Source organism: Magnolia sinica, chromosome 15, assembly GCF_029962835.1.
Source record: "Magnolia sinica isolate HGM2019 chromosome 15, MsV1, whole genome shotgun sequence".
Classification (NCBI taxonomy): Eukaryota; Viridiplantae; Streptophyta; class Magnoliopsida; order Magnoliales; family Magnoliaceae; genus Magnolia; species Magnolia sinica.
Genome location: NC_080587.1, coordinates 68745445 through 68765352, shown reverse-complemented (window position 1 = coordinate 68765352; position 19908 = coordinate 68745445). Strand labels below are relative to the sequence as shown.

General features: G+C 43.3%; 1 protein-coding gene across 1 annotated transcript in view; it reads right to left on the bottom strand.

The window, feature by feature from the left end:
- LOC131226708 (non-functional NADPH-dependent codeinone reductase 2-like) overlaps positions 1-18770 on the bottom strand; it is a 68356-nt gene extending 49586 nt beyond the window's left edge. The window contains exon 1 of the mRNA XM_058222346.1: positions 18319-18770. Within this exon, the coding sequence (XP_058078329.1) occupies positions 18319-18623 (305 nt within the window). The 5' untranslated portion in view covers positions 18624-18770. The remainder of the gene's footprint in view (positions 1-18318) is intronic.
- Positions 18771-19908: the final 1138 nt, after the last annotated feature.

Below are 19908 nucleotides of genomic sequence, written 5' to 3'. Positions count from 1 at the left end.
TTAGATATTGGTAATTAATTTTGTACCAATCCAACCAATTAGACATCCACTTAGTTTAGATATTGGTAATTAATTTTGTAAATGACCATAAATACACAGGTAGAGGAGTTATTTCAAGTAAAAGGATTAATGGCTTTGGTGTACGCCACTGTGTTGTTTTTGTGAAATATTACCAAAAGATTAGGTATATCACCCCCATGATAGAAATAGAGCCTAAAAAACACACCACATGATAGAAATCGAGCCTAAGAAAACATTCCAATTCATGATTTAGGTTTATCAGATGATAAGTAGAAATGAAATAAGGCCATGGAGCGGGAGGTTAACATGAGCCGTCAATGGGAGGAAGAGTGGGTGAGGGTTTCTGTCCGTAAATCTCATTCGTCTAAAACCTTTTTCTCACTGTTCGCGGCAAACCTCACTTTTGACACCACGGAAGAAGATCTTTTGCAGATTTTCGGTCGATTTGGGAAAATCCGAGATGTATTCATTCCCTGGAATCGCCAGCTCAATCGGTCGTGTGGTTTCGCATTCATCCACTTCTGCTACGAACAGGATGCATACAATGCCATCCAGTGTCTTCACGAGAGAAGGATTGACAGGAGGATTGCCCATATCACTTGGGCAAAGGACCATTCTGCCTCTCGGTTTGAAATGCCTCCGTTCTCCCATTCTGGAACCCAGGAGGATCTGCATCCGATATCCCATCCTGAGAGAAAACAGGACTTGGGCCAAACGTTCAGGGAGATGGTGGCTAGGGCAAAATCGGGTTCAACCAATCGGTTAGAAGTGAGTCCGGGGGTCACTACCACCACGGATCCGAGAGTAGTTGAGAACCGGCTTCGTAGGTTGCAGCACGCCTTGGTGCGGATAGTGGTGGACCTAGATGTCCGCATTGATCGAGTATTGGCTCCTCTGAAGAACCTAGATCTGAAGTTAGCTGATGTGGAGACGGTGAGGATTTCCCCTTTAAAATTCTTACTTATATTCAAATCCGGTGCAGAGATGAAAGTCTTCAGCAAGAATGTTGCGTTACATAAGGAAATGGATCTCCAATCCTTAGAATCGTGGTCTCCTGAGGAGGTTATAATTGGGAGCGATGTGGTCTAGGTCAGACTGTTCGGGATTCCAGCCCATCCGTGGTTTGAGACCGTCATTATTGATCTAGCAAGCTTCTTCGGGAAGATCATTCAAATCGACGCCAACTCGCGATTCGGCTACTTCCAGGCGTTTACGCGGATTAAAATCATCCCCAATCTGGGTGTGAGCTTCAACTAGGTATTGCGGTTAAAAGTTTTGGGAAAGGAATACCCCAAATTTGCAGAGATGGAACCTCTGTTCAAGTTCGGATCCCCTCCTTTCAGCAAACTGGCAACAAATGAGAGCACCAAGGACTGGGTCATCCGAAGATTTCATGGTTGTTTAGGGCCCCTAGCTGATGTTTGTGGAAATGCTTCTGTCAATATGGTTGAAACTACCAATGGTTTGTTGGGCCATTCGTCTGGCGTTGGAACAACTGGAAGTATGGGGATGGAAGCATTACCTATCCTTGATGCTGGGAGATGCGTGAATATAGTTGGAGCCATAGGAAGTACAGAAGCATGTACTAAGGGATATTCGGGTATAAGAGTGAATGTTGGTGCTGGGAGTGCAACTTCAGCAGGTGTTTGTGAAAATGCCTTTATTACTATACCTTCAATAGCAAGTGATAATGTTCAATCAGGTGGAATTGCTGTCAAGGAGGTTGGGGTCAAGTCTCCTTTGGGAATAAGGGGGGACGGTGTGGACTCTTAACATCTTATGATCGGTCCACCTGTCGAAAACCCCCTGCTAGACACATCGGACGCCACTCTACAAAGACAGGAGGGCCAGCGAAATCAGAAACAGGGTTGTCTGCAGTTTACGGACCAACTTGTTGCCAGCTAAGGCGAGGAAAATATGTTGATTAGCCCGCAACCATATGTACAACCCTTAGAAAGCTTATCTGCTAGGGCAAATCATTTGTATTCTCTTCTCCCAGATGGCTTTGTGGGGAGAGAGGTTGATACAGCATTGGATGGGCAACCTACAATGGTTATCAGCTCCCCCATCAACGCCAAGGAAAGTTGCAAGGAATGGTACAGGTCTATGCCAAAGCGAATATTCCACTAGACTTATCAAGTGGTGAATGTCAGCAAAAACAGGTTCAGGGTAGTTTGTAGAAACAGCCTCAAGGTAGTTTGCAGAATATAGGACATCCTCTTGTCAGCTAAGGTGAAGCAGATATGTTAGATGGGCTACAGCCATATGTCCAACCTCTTAATTGCATAATCCCTATGGTTAATCATTTGGATATGATTCTACCTGATGACTTAGTCGACGGAATGGCTCCAATAGCTGTAACAGGGCAATCCCCTAGGATTATCATGGCCCATCAGCAACACCAGGGGCAGATGCAAGGAATGGCTGAAGACGGTGGAAAGGAAAACCGTACCTCAGCGCTCAGGACTGAGGAGGTCGGCGGAGACAGTGGTTTGGAAAGGTGTAATCTCAGTGTATGTAGTGTAGTGAAAGGAAGTGGCAGACACTTAGCTCTTACCATGGTAACTGACAGCAGGAAAAACCAGTTTGGGCGGGCAGCTCTCGAGGTGGATCTTTCTCCATACTTTTCTCCGGTCATTAGACCTCTCAAGTTTTCATATGGGAATCGAGAGGAAGATCTCTTCTGTCCATCTGATAATGAGTGGGCTAGGCAGGATCAGGAATAGGATACGATAAAGGGGCATGATTTTGACTGGGTTTGCAGGAGTCAGGAGTTGGCAGAAGAAGGTTTGCAGGAGGGATAGATTCAGATTTTGGCAAAGACAAGAAGACACAGAATCTTATACGCTAAAGGAAATTGGAGTTCAAGGCTTCGCAGGTTGAAGAGAAGGGCCGTAAATTCAGGATGTATGATGGATGGATAAAATAATTGTGTGGAATGTTCATGGTATTGGCAATCAAAGGTTGGTGTAACCACCAACAGGTTGATCAGGAAGCATGATCCTTGGCTATTGGCGCCGTTCGAGCCAATGCTAGGTGATGAGAAAAAAGAGTGCGAACAAGTCTATCCTTGGGTTTTCATTCTTCAGTGTCTAACTGTGATAAGGGTGGCAAGATTTGGTTGTTTCATAAGTCCTTGCTTTCGGTCTCCATTCAGTTTAAATCGGATCAGTGTTTGTCGATTGAGGTAACCAATCAGAACTATGCATTTCCTTTACATCTCACTTTTGTCTATGCCAGGTGTGCTAGGCTGTTGAGGAGAACCCTCTGGGCAAATCTGGCCTCCCTTTCCTCTTTGATTCAAGGTCCTTGGGTGGTGAGTGGGGATTTTAATGCGATGTCACCGACCCAGAAAGACAAAGCCGCGGGGCTACAGATAGAGCCTCCTCTGCTGATTTTGCTGATGCAATCAATGCGGCGGGCCTTCTTGATGCGGGATTCTCAGGTAATAGGTTTACGTGGAGCAACAACCAGGCCGGTTCTTCCAGTGTTTGGGCGAGGCTGGACCGAGTTCTCATTGATGCCAGGTGGTCCATTCAGTTCTCGCATTTTCAGGTGACCCATTTACCTTGTCTTCAGTCCGACCATGCTCCGCTTCTTCTCTCCTTACCACAGTAGCTGAATAGTAGCGCTAAACCTTTTCGCTTCCAGAGAATGTGGACAAAACACGAAAATTTTATAAAAGTAGTCAGGGTAGTGTGGAATAAGGTGGATTCAAATCAGCTAATTTACAACGTGCTGTCCAAGCTCAAGCAGGTGAAAATAGAGCTAAAATCTTGGAACAAAGAGGAATTTGGGAACATCTCTGAGCAGCTAAAGGCGATGGAGAGTCGGGTGGTCGAGTTGGAGGCAATAATTCAGGACTTTTTAGGTTTGTTGGATCAACTATGCTGTATGCAGCAGGAGCTCATTATTTCTTCTACACGGTTATCTTCGTTAGAGCTTATGCAAGAAATTTTCTGGAAACAGAAATCCAGAGTGGATTGGCTGTAGGAGGGGGATAAAAACACAGTTTTTTCATGCGACGGTTATGGACAATCAGAGGCAAGCTCTCATCCGTCAGGTGGAGCTAGGGTCAGGGCAGATTGCAGACAACCAGACAGATATTATGGCTGCAGTAGTGGAGCATTTTCATCAGAATTTTACCACAGAGCCGTGTCCGATAGATCTAAATCTCCTCCAGTGCATTCCCCAAAAGGTCACGCAAGCTCAAAATGAAATGTTGATGGCGAGTCCTTCGATCTTAGAAGTCCAAGCTGCAGTAAAATCCATCCCGTCTGACAGTGCGGCAGGACTAGATGGGTTTTCAGCCAGTTTCTTTCAATCTTGCTAGGAGGTGGTTGGTCAGGATATTCATAGGGCTATCTGTTTCTTCTTTCAAGGTGGAAAGCTTCCTAGGTCAATCACATCTTCGATTATCTTTTTAATCCTGAAATCAACATCTCCTAAGCAGTTCTCAGATTATCGCCCGATTAGTTTGTGCAACTGTTTGTATAAAATCTTCGCCAAAGTTGTTGCAACTAGGCTCAGTCGGATTCTGCCGCTGATTATTTCGCCAGAACAGGGAGCTTTTGTGCAGGGTCGTTCAATTGCTGAGAATATTACTCTTGCTCAAGAATGGTTGAGGGAGTTGAATAAGTCAGTCTGCGGGGAAAATATTGTTTTAAAGTTAGATATGGATAAAGCTTATGACAGGGTGAGCTAGGAATTCCTTGTGTAGGTGTTATCCCGATTTGGGTTCAGCCGGCCTTGGATTAAGATGGTAGAAAAATGCGGGGCGAATAGTTGGTTTTCTGTTCTCATTAACGGCGAAATGGCTAGTTTCTTTAAGTCCTCAAGGGGTTTGAGGCAGGGGGATCTGCTCTCTCCTAGTTTGTTTATTATTGCAGTCGAAGTACTCAGTAGGGGTCTTAAAAGCATGTTATCCCTGCAGCTCACCTGGCCGTTTGCGCTTAGTAGAGGATGCAGCTTGATCTCTCATTTGCTTTATGCAGATGACACTCTAATTTTTACAAATGGAAGCAAGTCCTCTCTCCTTTAGTTCAAGATGTTCACGGATGCTTATCAAGCCTCCTCGGGCCAAAAATTAAATCAGCGGAAATGCTCCTTCTATAGCCCTAAAAAGATGTCGGTCATGCGGCAAAGACTTATCGAAGGCATTCTAGGCTTTGGAAAATCACCTTTAGCCTTTACTTATTTAGGGGTTCCGATAACAGATGGGCGCCTTAAAGTAAATGCATTTATGCCTTTAGTGGACAAAGTAGTGGGGTGGATTAATGGTTGGAAGGCCCGTATATTGTCCCAGGTAGGGCGAGTGGTTCTCATTAAGAACGTATTATCTAGTATTCCGGTTCACACTATGGTGGCGGTTCATATTCATTCCAAGGTGCTGAAGTCTATTAAGAGGCACATGGCAAATTTCTTTTGGAGCTGGTCAGAAGAAAAGTGGAAGTGTCATTGGAAAGCTTAGAATTCGATTACTACGCCTAAGGATGAGGGGTATTGGAATTAGAAAGTTAGCTGATGTTATGAGGGCTTTTCATATCAAAATGGCTTGGGCAATCAAATTCGGGAAGGAGGATAATGTCTGGAAATCTTTCATGGCGGAAAAGTATCACCTCCTTGGTTCTTCTGGTGGGTTAGAGACGTCAAGCCAGCTTTCCTCTCCCCTGTGGAAGCAAATTCGGGAGTTGATTCCGTCAGTTGATGCTCAAGTCTAATGGCAAATTGGTGCAGGAAAATGTTACTTTTGGAAGGTGAATTGGACTGGCCTAGGCCCCCTCCATCATCTTACTGAAACCGATGTGCCGGTCGGCCTGCAGGACATCCAAGTTTGTTAGGTGATTGGTCCCTGTGGACCTCTTCCCCCCTCACCTGAGTTTCTCTTCCTCCCTCAGTCAGCCATCGATCATGTCTTTCAGGGTAGTTTTTGTACATCAGAGGAAGGGGACGTTCCCTTCTGGCCGTTGACTCCTTATGGGGATTTTTTTGTCAAATCTGCCTGGTCGATGTCCAGAGCCCCTAGTCCAAGTCGGAGCTGGGCAAGATGGGTTTGACATTCAAAAATTCCTCCCAAGATTTCCCTCCTCGTCTGGAAAACAATTCATGATGCAGCTCCGGTGGATAGTGCAGTGCAAGCCTGAGGAGTTCAGCTGGCATCCAGGTGTATCTGCAGTAATAATCAGATCTCTACCATCGAATCTTCTATCCACTTGTTCATCAACAATAGTTCGGCGCAGCTAGTCTGGTTGACTATTGGAAGTTAGCTTAGGATCAGCGTCATGCATGCCATCTCTATTGAGGCCAAAATAGCACAATGGTGGGCGGCTATCTCTCCCTTGCGGCATAAATCGCTAACTCTGATGTTGATGCCTTGTTTTATTATTTGGGAGTTATGGAAGGCCTGGAATGCTGCAGTGTTTGAAGGTAGATTGGTGTGCTTTGATCGTGATCGGGTGATTGCCAAGATGAAATGGTGGGAGGTCGTGCTCAATTGTCCAACCAGCGTTTGTCAGCAATTAAGGACATCTCGTCCAAGCATTATATCTACTAGTGTCGGTCGACCAATGGTGATCAAGTGGGTGTAGCCATGGAGTGGTTGGGTCAAAATAAATGTCAATGGTTCTGTTAGAGGCAACCCGGGGAGCTTTGGGGGAGGTGAAATCTGTAGAGGGGAGAGGGGTAACTTCATTTTCAGTTTTTCTTCGAGTTATGGCTTCGGTTCCAACACCGTTGCCGAATTCCGTGAGGTGCATGATGGTCTGTGTCTTGGCCTTCAAAGGGGTTTTTGCCAAATCATCATGGAGTTAGACTCGCGGCTGGTTGTCGATATCGTCAATGGAGAGGCTCGGCCAGGGTGGAAATGGAAGGTGTGGTTGTTGAGGATAAACCAGCTAAGGAGAATGGATAACATTAGCGTTGTGCACGTTCCGAGGGAAGCAAATTCTTTAATGGCTTGCTGAGGTAGTGCTTCCCAATCTCATTCTTGTTTCAAGAGTCGTTCTGAGCTTCCTCGCCAAGTTCGAGGTATGATTTTTCTTGACAAGGTTGGTTTAGGATCGATTAGAATGGTGTGAGTTCAGGAGGGGCTTTTTGTAAGTATCTTCAGTTTTTGCTATTGGGTCTCCTGTTTTATGATTGGGAGTGCCCTTATGTATAGTTTTTTTTATATCAATACAGGAGAGTTCGGTTTTTTTTTGTTTTTTTTTATTTTTTTTATTTTTATTTTTTTTAAAGGTGGATCAGATGACTGAAAACAATGTACAGGAAAATACTTACCCTTCAAATTGTTTCCTTTGGCGTGGTCCACTGAAGTGACGGATGGGCCTAAGTTTTGTACTCCAGGCCTAAGTTTTTATGTGGCATCAGTGGATTTCATATAACATCATGGTTGGCCCTATAGAAATGAATTGCGTACATTTTTCTTCAAACTATTTCATTTGAGCACCTGAATCACAACAACTTGATGCTTTGTCCCTGAGCTTAATGTATGATTACATATAGAATGATTATAGTAGATTTCACACATCATGGTGGGTCTTAAAAAACAAGGACCAGATCTTAAGAAAAAAGATTTGTCATCAGGGATGATAATGGGCTAGGTTAAGGCCTAACAACATTAGAATTTCCAATAGGCTGGCATGAAAGCCCTGTCCAAAACAGTTCAAAATCTAGGCCAAGACCTACCTAGGCCTAGCCCGTTGACAGCCCTATTTGTCACTAGAAAAAAAAAAAAAAAGGATGCCCGCCTTTGATTTTTGAAGCGTGACTCACCATGACGTGTTTATGAGATCCACTCTAACCATTAGATGTTCAATCCCACCTTAGGCTAAAAAATAAAGTCGGCCCATGATTTACACGAGTCACACCGAGGAAAACAATTGATAGAGAGATGTCCACTGTTGACTTTTTACAGGCCCATCATGATTGTTATATGAAATCCATGTACCATAACCATTAGATGCCACAACAAATTAAACTTAAATATGATGTAGGATGTGGATCAAGCACATTTCTAATAGACATGGACTGGAAGAAGCCCAAGGAGAAATCAATAAAATTCAACATAGTTCGACCAGTCAACATGTCAAAATTCTGCCATAAATTTTAGATTGCTTGCAGGACTAATTTTGCTAGTTTAGATAGGTCGACTGATCTGTTGACAAGTTGAAATACTGTTTGACAAGTCGACAGGTTAAAATTCACAGAATTTTCAATTTTAGTCTATGGACTTTTTTCAGCCATTTCGACAGATCGACTTGACAGGTCGACGACATGACAACAGACGGTAGAAAATTATATGTTTTTCAAAATTTGTTTCCTAGTTTGACTAAAACTCTTCAACTATGTTTTTAGGGTTTGTTAAGGTTATTTAAAGGTATTAAACTCGCTTTTATGAGTATCTATGAATTAAACTTCTTAGAAATTCTATTTCTTCTCATGGATTTTTTATTCTCTCTCATAGATTCAAAAGCACCTTGTGGCTTCAAGGTATTTATAGATCTTGGAAGATGGTGATCAATCTCATCAGTCCTTCCCTGTGTCAATTCGTATAAGAGAGGGGTTTCTTCTTAGATTGGTGGCTTCTAACGACGGGTCGGGCACAATCCCATGGATGGTGCTCCAAGGAATTATCCATTAACACTAGTGGCTTTCGACAAGTCATGCAATGGCTACAGACTATCATCGATCACTTGACAAAAGTGGTTGGACAGATTCATGTTTGAGGTGATCTTTCGCCCTCGGTATGTGTTGGAAGCGATGAATCACATAATCACACCTGAGGATGTGCGATATAGCAATGAGGAGATTGATGACATGATTTTCCAAGATCCTGGATGAGGCGGCGATCGGGTAGATCGGACGGATTAAGAATTCAGGAAGAAAGTTGATCTTCCTTGCTTCAATGACCAACTCCACGTCAAGGATTTTCTTGATCGGTAGCTTGAAGTCGCTGAAGAGAAGCAAGTTAAACTTGTAACTTACAAGTTGAAGGGTAGAGCTTCAACTTTGTGGGAGAAACTTCAACTTAAACGGATAAGACAAATGAAAGCATCAATCCGCATGTGGTCATGGATGAAACAGTTGTTGTGCATGCAATTTCTCCCCTAGTGATTATGATCAGGTATTGTTAGAACAATACCAAAAATATTAATAGTGTAGGTGATTGGTGAAACATTATTTAGAGAAATTTTATTGTTTCTCGGTGAGAGTTTAGGATAACTAATCGGTGAGGAGTTATATAGAGAAAACATATTATTTGTCACCAAGGAATGACCTAGTTGAAACGGAGTCACAATAGGTCGTCGAATTCATCATTGGCATACGTGTGGCCCCTATGGAGATGGAGAACCAACCCAATAACATTTCATAGATGAACAGGGTCTCGTCAAATGCTCTTAGGAGAAGGTAGTGATAGTGGCAAAGGAAATGGATGAGGAATCCATGAAGATTTTAAAAAAATGTAAAGCTTGTGTTATAGGAGATCGAGTCAATGATTGTGCGCTTGCTGAAATTCCTGAAAAATTGTCCCCTATGCAGGCGATTGGTCTTTTTCAGGTTAAGTTTGTCTTTAACAACACGAAGATTCAATATATTGACTAGGCCCAATTTGAGATTGTGTATGCCCGACTTCCTGAAATGTTGATGTCAATGAGAGATCAGAGAAGCCTACTGAAGAGTTCAAGGAAGAGGCTAATAAATGTTGTCACCTGAAATTGAAAATGTATTATAGACCAAGTCTGTTGAAGAACTCGAGGAGGTTGAATCTAATGTTGGATGAGGATCAAGCATGTTCCTAATGCACATGGACTGGAAGAAGCCCATGAAGAAATCGAGAAAAATTCAGCATAGTTTGACCGGTCGACATATTTACTTAACAGGTCAAAATTACGTTAGATGTTCCAGATTGCTTGTTGGCTGATTTTTGCTAGTCTAGATAGGTCGACAAATCTGTTGATAGGTTGAAATATTGTTCGAAAGGTCGACAGATTGGGTCGACATGTTGAAATTCACATAATTTTCAGTTTTAGTCCCTGGATGTTTTTTTATCCATTCCGACAAGTCGACAAACGATGAAAAATTGCACGTCTTTTTAGAATTTGTTGTCTAACTTGATTAAAACTCTTTGATTACATTTTTAGGGTTTTTAAAGGTTATTTAAAGGTATTAAACTCAATTTTATAATCAACTATTAATTAAACTTCTTAAAATTCTATTTCTTCTTGTGAATTCGAGATTTTCTCTTGTGGATTCAATAACACCTTGTGGATTCAAGGTATTTATCGATCGAGGAAGACAATGATTAACCTCATCACGTCCTCCCCTACGTCTGTTGGTATCAGAGAGAGATTTTTCCTCGAATTGGTGGCTTTTAACGATGAGTCAAGCATAATCCCACAGTTGGTGCTCTAGGGAATTATCCTTTAACAGTGGTGGCTTTCGATATAGCGTAATAAGAGTATCGCCAAGTCATGCAAGGGTAGCAGGTTGTCATCGATTGCTTAACGGAAGTCGTAGGACATATTCATGTTCGAGGCAATGATTTGCCTTCAGTAAGCGTTGGAATTCATAATAATGTTGATCATAGAACAATGCCGATAGTGAATAACAGAATCACACTTGAGGTGTGGGATCCAGGGACGAGGAGATCAATGACTTGATCTTCTAACATCCCAAACAGGGCGACAATTGGGTAGATCGAGAGAATTAGGAATTCATGAAGAAAGTCGATCTTCCTAGCTTCAACGACCAACTCAACGTCAAGGACTTTTTCAATTGATTGCTTGAAGTTGAACGTTTCTTCGACTATATAGACATCATTGAAGAGAAGAAAGTTATTCTTATAGCTTAAAAGTTGAAGGTTAGAGCTTCAGCTTGGTGGAAGAAACTTCAACTCGAGTGGACAAGACAAATGAAAGCGTCAATCCGCATGTCATCGCGGATTAAGCAGTTGTTACGCACGTGGTTCCTCTCCGGTGATTACAATCAGGTATTGTTTCAACAATACCAAAATTATTGACAAGATAACCGATAGGTGAGTGATTATTTAGAGAAATGCTATTGTTTGTCGATGAGATTTGGGGATAGCCGATCAGTGAGGATTTAAATAGAGAAAGCATACTATTTTTCGACAAAGGGTGATCTAGTCGAAACGGAGTCACGAAAGGCTGACAGATTCATCATTAGCATACATGTGACCCCTGTGGAGATAGAGAACTGACCCAATACTTCTAAAGTGGGTGAGAAGCATTTCATAAATGAACAAAATCTCATCAAATACTTTGAGGAGATGGAAGTGATAGTTGCAAAGGAAGCATACAATTGTGCTTGCTGAAATTCATAGCGGATTGTCTCCTATGTAGGAGATTGGTCTTTTTCAGGTTGAGTTTGTCTTCAACAACATGAAGATTCAATTTACCGACCAGGACCAATTTGATATTATGTATGCCCGACTTCCTAAACCTGCACTCAACTTGTTTTCATTATCTAAACTACATGGAATGAAAGTTGTGGCAAACAATATAGAAGTTCGGGTAACAACTATTCATACTGATGTCTAAAGAAGATCAGAGAAGCTTACTAAGAGTTTAAGGGAGAGGCTAATAAATGTAGGCACCCGAAATTGAATAAGTATTGTGGACCAAGTCCAATGAAGAACTCGAGGAAGTTGAACAAGTATCGTGAACCATACTTGTGGGCAGGTTTTTTTTTTTTTTTTCCTTTTCATGTTGAGGGGTCTAATCTAGGACAAGGATCAAGCATGTTCCTAATGCACATGGATTGGAAGAAGCACAAAAAGAAATCGACAAAAATTCAGTATAGTTCGACTGGTCAACAAGTCGAAATTTCGTCAGATATTCCAGATTGCTTGTTGGTTGATTTTTGCTAGTTTAGATGGGTCGATAGAAATTTTGACAACTCGAAATTCACAGAATTTACACTTTTAATGTAAGACTCGTATCCCAGCCCGTACCGTTCCGTAGGCTTCCGCGATCCTCCCGGTCAAATTTCGGTGACCCGCTATCTTTTATCGGCAGTTGCGTGTGACCCCGAGTCGTATCCTATATTCCAGAGTCGGCTCGACCCGAGACTTGTACCAGTGCGACCGCACCGTCACCGCGGTTCCGACGCTGTGTCTCGCGCGCCGAGGCGATACCCAGGCCAGGAAATGTGGGCCCGCGTTCGGTTCAAGGAAACGCCCCGCGTTTGCAATCCAAAGAGAATCTCTACTACATGTCAAGTAAAACACATCAATCAACCCATCATCCAACACATCACTCACCCCATCACAACCCATACCTCTCTTACACAACAACCCCAAAAGTCAACATTTCCATCCCATCTCCTCTCTCTCTCTCTCCCATCCATCACTCTATCCCATCTTCTCTCTCTCTTACTTCTCCCTTCTATACCAAGCAACCAAAGGAGAACCCAACGTCCAAGCTCTCCATGAGGAGAGCATGGTGTGGCCCATCTTCCTACCCCCCACATCTTTCATCCTAACCTTCCAAACTTCATCATCCTCGATCAAAGTCGAAGCCGAGGAGCTAGGGACTCCATCGGGCCAAGAAGAATAAAAGGTAGGTGATTTTTATTATCAGATTTTGTGATCAAAGGGCCCACATATGTGGGACCCATTTTGATGTATGATTTGTACGAGGGGCCCATAGTGGCGGGGTCCTAGCCTCTTCCCTTTTATTATTATTATTATTATCTCTCTCTCTAGGGTAATGGTGTGTGGCCCACCTGATGTGTCCAGCCATCTAGATCGTCAGCCCATTTGGCCAGATATGAGGCCACCTTGAAGATGTATTCCATCCAGGCCGTCTATCCACTGGACGTCTGGATGGGAGTGTGGAAACACAAATATCTGCTTGGTCCAAACTCCAAGTGGGCCATACCAACGTGGGCCACCTTGATGTATTGTATCCTGCACCGTCCATCTGGACGTGCAGGATTTGGGTGGACTGTACGCTGCAGCAAGCAACACTGTTTGCGCTGCTGTGGTACCCTATGAGATGTATGTTTTGGATCCACACCGTACACATGTGGTCCACTGTGATATATGGGTTTCATCGTACCGTCCATCTGCAGGACGTGGACCCCACCATGGCAGCATGTGGGGCCGACCTTGACCGGATGTGTTCTATCCACACCGTACAACCAATAAACGGTGGACGTCAACCGGCTGAAGTACCGAATGCAGGAGCTGCTGCTGCATTGCTGTCAGCGTGTGGACCTTGGTCTGATGTCAACAGGTTCTGCAGGGCCACGTGTGAATGTGTTCCACCTACACCGTCCATCATTGACGTTGGGTCCCACTGGCGTGGACGTGTTATCCACCGTCCATCCATCTGGACGGTGGGCCCCCCTTTAATGTAAGAGTTTTATTCACCGTCCATCCCAACGTCCAGCGTCTGGACGCTGGGCATGCTGGATGGCTTTAGATATTGTATATGGTAATATAATATAATATTATATATGATATACCTTTTATATCATATCATGTGGTGGTGGTCCCACGTGGGGCCCACTTTGATATGGGCAACGGATTGGTTGGTGTACACCACACCAGCAAATTGCTAGTGGAATTGACGTCAACAGGATCTGTGGGTCCCACGGGATGTATATGTTACATCCAAGCCGTCCAGATGGTGGGACCCGCCGCTGGACTGATGTCAGCAGATTCTGTGGGTCCCACATGATGTATTTGTTTCATCCACACCGTCCAAATCATGAAGACGGTGCTGGACTTAATGGACGGTGCTATGTGGGCCACACCGTGATCTATCTGTTAGCCACGCCGTTCATCTATATTCTGGACAGGCAGGGCCCGCTTTGAAGATGTGTTGTATATTCGCACGTCCATCCGTCTTTCCTTGTCAGCGGGTGGAACCCACGCTGATGTATTTATTTCATCCACACCGTCCAGATTTGTACTGGACGGCGTTGGACACGATTTGGATGGTGCTGATACACATGGACAATGTTTAGATGGTGCTGATGCACCTGGACACAGTTTGGATGGCGCTGATTTATATGGGCAATGTTTGGACAGTGCTGGTCCTCGTTGATGGGCCATGAGCCCCATGGATTGATAGTGTACAGTAATACACATATAACTATTAAAATGAATTTCTTGGTGTAATCCAAGCCCACTTGAGGCCCATTGGGGTCTATTCGTGGCCTATGGGCAAGGCCCATTGTGATATGTATTAGGCTCATGATGTGTGGCCCACTTGATGTATTCGAGGCCCAGGTGTATGGCCCATTTGATGTATATGAGACCCATGTGTAGGGCTCACTTGCCATGTATATAAGACCCATTAATGCGGTCCACTTGATGTATATTGGGGCCCATGGGTCATAGCCCATTATGATGTATTTGAGGACCATGGGTCGTGGCCCATGGTGATGTATATTAGGCCCGTGTATTAGACCCTTGTATGAGGTCGTGGGTCCACTGTATCTTCAGCCCTATGTGGGCCACTCGTTGGGAGCAATGTTGGTTGAATGCCCATGTTAATGGGCAATGATGGTTAAATGTCCACATTGTGACCTTCCCTTATGCCTTACTCTGCCGACTGTCATGATCGATTTGCTGACTCTGATTATTGATCGATCCGATTGTCGTGACCGATTTGCCGACTCTGATTATCGATCGATCCCGATTGTCGTGACCGATTTGCCGACTCTGATTATCGATCGATCCCGATTGTCGTGACCGATTTGCCGATTCTGATTATCGATCGATCCGATTGTCGTGACCGATTTGCCGACTCTGATTATCGATCGATCCCGATTGTCATGACCGATTTGCCAATTCTGATTATCGATCGATCTGATTGTCGTGACCGATTTGCCGACTCTGATTATCGATCGATCCGATTGTCATGACCGATTTGCCGACTCTGATTATCGATCGATCGTGATCGTCGTGACCGATTTACCAATTATGATTATCGATTGATTCGATTGTCGTGACCGATTTGCTGATTCTGATTAGCGATCGAGGCTGATTATCGTGACTGATTTACCAATTCTGATTATCGATCGATCCCGATTGATGAGGCCGAGTATCAAAGCCCATTCCGATTGTCGAGGACGATTGTATAGGCCGACCCCGATTGTTGAGGCCGATTCCGAGTGTCGATTGTAATTGTCGAGACCTATATGATGTATATGTGAACCATAGTTGAGGCCTACTGTGATGTATTCATGGCCCATAGGCAAGGCCCATTGTTGTGTATTCGTGGCCTATGGGCAAGGCTATTGTGATATGTATTAGGCCCATGATGTATAACGCGTTTGATGTATTCATGACCTACGTGTAGGGCCCACATGTCATGTATTTGAAGCCCATGAGCAGGGCCCACCTGTTGTATATATGTGGCCCTTGAGTTAAGGCCCATGGTGTTGCATATTAGGTCCTTGTATAAGGCCATGAGTCTATTATATATTAGGCTTTATGTGGGTCATTCCTCGAAAGCAATGCTGGTTAAATGTCCACATTGTCGAGATCGACTGTTGATGCCGATTATGAGTATGTGATAGCATAGCATCATGATACATGCCCATACGCATCATTTGCATGTTTGTTATGAGATGAGGTTGATCATTACATATGTTATTGAACATGTTGTTATGAGACTCCCTAATAGGTGGAGGTTATCTCACATGAGCGCACGGTATGCGCAGGATTGATGCATGACTGGATTGTATGACTCATGCATCTTACATTATGATTACTGTACGCCCTAGCAACATCAGGGCCGTAGCCTCCAAAGGCATATAGTGGATGATCAGATGGGACACCGGAAATCTGTTCTACATGGGGTGCTATAGATATCCCTGGGTGAAAGTTCCTAAACCTTCTTGGTTCCAGAGGTTGCTCCAACGTCTAGACCGAGTGGATGCATGAGCGCATGAGGGCCGTATACCGTTAGGCTGCGTCTCCCACTGTGTCGTGGTCGGTTGGAAGGGGGTACGGCCTTACCTGCCCGAGAGAAGGGGGCAATGCTAGGCTGAGTCTAACCAGCTCGAGGAATGGGTCCACTATCGATGAGCCGGGCCCTATATTGGCAGGCGGATAGTGAGGTCTTTTCCACTCACCTTATTACGCGCGATGGGGCGACAATCTGGTTTGGAGTATAATAGACCCCGGTAATGATCTCAGAGAGTAACCGTACTGATATGTGGACTTATTGAGCAGGAATTGCATATTCATTCATTCATTCCTTCACTATCCACTCGGGCTGGTGGTGCATAACTATTTATTACGTACACCTTCGCATGGCGAGGATTTCGGTTGGGCGCGTGACTAACCTGAGATCAGGAGTTTACCACATTGTGTTTGACTATCCAAATTTAAGTATGGGACTGATTTGGATAGAAGTCCATTGTGATGGACCCTGTAGTCTGCGATACTACGTACTATCATCCCGACTTCACACTCCAGCATGGTCATTTCATTTGCACCGCATATCACATTGCATCCGTAGTACTTAGCATTTCAGGTTACTATATTTCTGCATTATACGGCCTAGATACGACTGACGGTATTCGTGGACTCATCAGGATTTGCATATTGCATTGCATCACCGGCATCTGATACTTGGCTTGCTGTCTACGATTGCATAACTGATATGCATTGCTTCATAAATATATGATATTGTTTTCATTATATTTCCGCATCACATAGCCTGAATAAGGTTGATGGTATTTATGGGCCTATCAGTATATTTTCGCATTACTCTGATGTTGTATGATTCATAATCTTCTTAATATTTCCGCTTACTCTGATATCGTATGATTCATGATCTTGTTAATATTTCTGTTTACTCTGATTATTTCTGATCTGGTCAGTATTTCTACTTATTCCGATATTATATGATTTATGGATTACCAGTATTTTCGGTATTGTATGATTATGACATTGTATTGAATACTTGACACTTACCTTGTGCACACACTTTCACCACCCACTAAGCTTTCTATAAGCTTATGCATGATAGATGCGTGCAGGTGGCGTTAGATCGTAGCAGCGTTGAGCTTGGAGCGTGCAGCGGTTTTCTGGAGCTTGATTTTTTATTTATTTTTTATGTTTTTTTTCCCTTTCAGTATTGTACTCAAATGATTATATTAGTGGACATGTGATGATGATGTTGCCTTTATGATTCAGGTAATCTTGTGGTTATGCTTACTGTGAGTTAAATGTACACAAAAAAAAAAATCCTCCTTGTAGAATCTCAGGATCAGAATCTGGCGTATGGACGCTAGGAGCCGAGAATGGGGTACTACGAAAGCTGTCGACACCGAATTCGGCGATTGGGATTCCTGTGAATCCGATTTTCAAGTTTGGGGTGTGACATTTAGTCTCTAGATGTTTTTAGCCATTTTGATAGGTCGACTCAACAGGTTGACAGATGGCGGAAAATTAAATGTTTTTTATAATTTATTTTCTTATTTAATTAGAACTATTTGATTATATTTTAAGAATTTTTTAAAAGTTATTTAAAGGTGTCAAACTTGATTTTATGAACTAACCAGCTAAACCCAAAAAAAAAAAAAAAAAAAAAACTCGCTTTTATGAACAACTATCAATTAAACTTCTTAGAAATTCTATTTCTTATCATGGGATTCGTTATTTTCTCTCGTATATTCAAGAGTACCTTGTGAATTCAAGGTATTTATTGGCCGAGGGAGATAGTGATCAACCTCATCGTATGCTCTCCTACGTCAAAAAAATACTACCCAAAACTCAGCCCATCCATGATTCTCATGTGCCACGGTAAGGGAAATATATAATTTGGAGGGTGAGTGTTGCCCACTACACCTAAATCACCTAAAACACATGGGATTAACTTTTGACTCTAGGCTAAGATGTGGTGATGCATCTAATAGTTGGGATTGATTTGACATCAACACCACGGCAGTGTCGGCCGGAGTCCCCAACCTTGTTACCTGAAATTACCATCCTCGCGTATTTATTACCTTCTATTACTATTAACTAATTACCAATAACTGAATTGGGTGGACGCCCAACCAGTTGGACATAAAGAGTGTATCTCTCTCTCTATATATATATGTGTTGCGATCTCTGCTTGCGGTCATGAAACCCAGTTCTTGCTTTCGTTAAGAAACGCTTAGCAAGCTAGCCACTTGTTTCGAGTTTCACGATGGATTTCCTCAAAATCTTCCTGAATCGACTCGACTTAGCCAACTCGATTCATGAGTCAACTCGACTTGGCCCGAGTTTCGAGTTGATCACTAAGACAATCAGGATAAGAAGATTACTCTAAGGTTTTCCTCAGCGCCGGAAGGACACGGTTGCTGTGCGCATCGATGCACCATAGCTTGGAGGTGATGAAGAGCTCGCTGCGGGTCTTGATGATGCCACGTCGTAGCGCTTCTGCTATGGCTTTGCCAATTTGCTGTTCCGTCCCGTACAGTGCAGCCGTGTCGAAGTGCCTGTAGCCAAGATCAATAGCCTGGATGAATGTGGACACGAGATCATCAGAGATGGCCGCGGCTGCTGTTCCCATGCCCAGCAATGGGATCTTCTCTCCCGAACTAAGGACTGCTTCTAGATTCCCGCTCATGATCTTTGACTGATGATATTCTCTTTCTTGGGTTAAGCTTTAGGAGAAATGGAGACTTTGGGTGGATTATGTATGTTGTGTGTGCATGAATTACCTTCCGTTGCCGAATGGACGGCCAAGCTGACGATAATTCCAAGAAGGTCCCTCCAACAAGCATATTGCCACATTTTCTTTGTAAGAAGTTGGTAGGGAACTGCACCATGTGTGGTGAACATGGAACAATGAATTATCAATCGGGTCCATCCATCTATTGGGCCCCACTAAGCATGGCTTATGATTCAAAAATAGGAAAAGATTGGCTACTCCCCCTGCCACCAGCCAATGGCTGGTGGTCGGTGCTCTGTGGGCCCTACCATAATGTATTTGTTTCATCCATGCCGTCCGTCTATTTTTCTAGATCATTTTAGATCATGAGACCAAAAATGAGATATATCCTAATCTCAAGTGGGCCACATTATAGGAAACAGTGTTGAATGAATGTCAACCATTTAAAACTTTTTGGGGCCCATAAAAGCTTTGGATCAATCTGATCTTTGTTTTTTTCCCTTCATTTAGGTCTGTATGACGTAATCAACAGATTGATGTCAAATAAACAGTACAGTGAGCCTTAGGAGGATTTTAATGGTGGATATCCAATCACTATTGTTTTCCTGTGGTGTGGTCCAACTGAGATTTATATCCCTATCATATTTGGAATATTGCCCTAAAATGATCTGTAAATCTGGATGAACGGCATGGATGAAGCATATACATCATGGTGGCGCCGACAGAGCACTGCCACGGGCTAGTGGCAGGGGAGTAGCCATTCGGTTTCCTCAAAAATACAGGGTATGGGATAATTCTTTCTCTTGATTTTGTTCTGAATCTCTGATCAATAATGATCATTAATTATTTTTGTTTCCTACAGATGCTTTAATAGCCAAACGTCAGGAAGAAAGGAAGTTCTGATACGTGTAACTTTTCAGAACATGCCATCCCCGCCGGGGCCCAGTAAATGAAAGGAGGAGATTGGTAGATAAATATGCCACTTGGACTAAATAATAATTGCTATGCAATATTCCGAATCATTTCGGGGTTGTATGTATTCCATTTTATTTTATTTTTTCCTAAAAAAATGATATAACTTCACAGAAAACTACCTTATTGATATAGTATGTTGGTGCCTTTTTCAGAAAGGTTTTAATAAGCTACCTCTACCCGTCAGAACCGAGGGGCCGGCGCGTGATCCCCGCCTTTGACGTTTATGTGAAATCCACCCTCACCACCTGATGCACGGGGCCTCGAT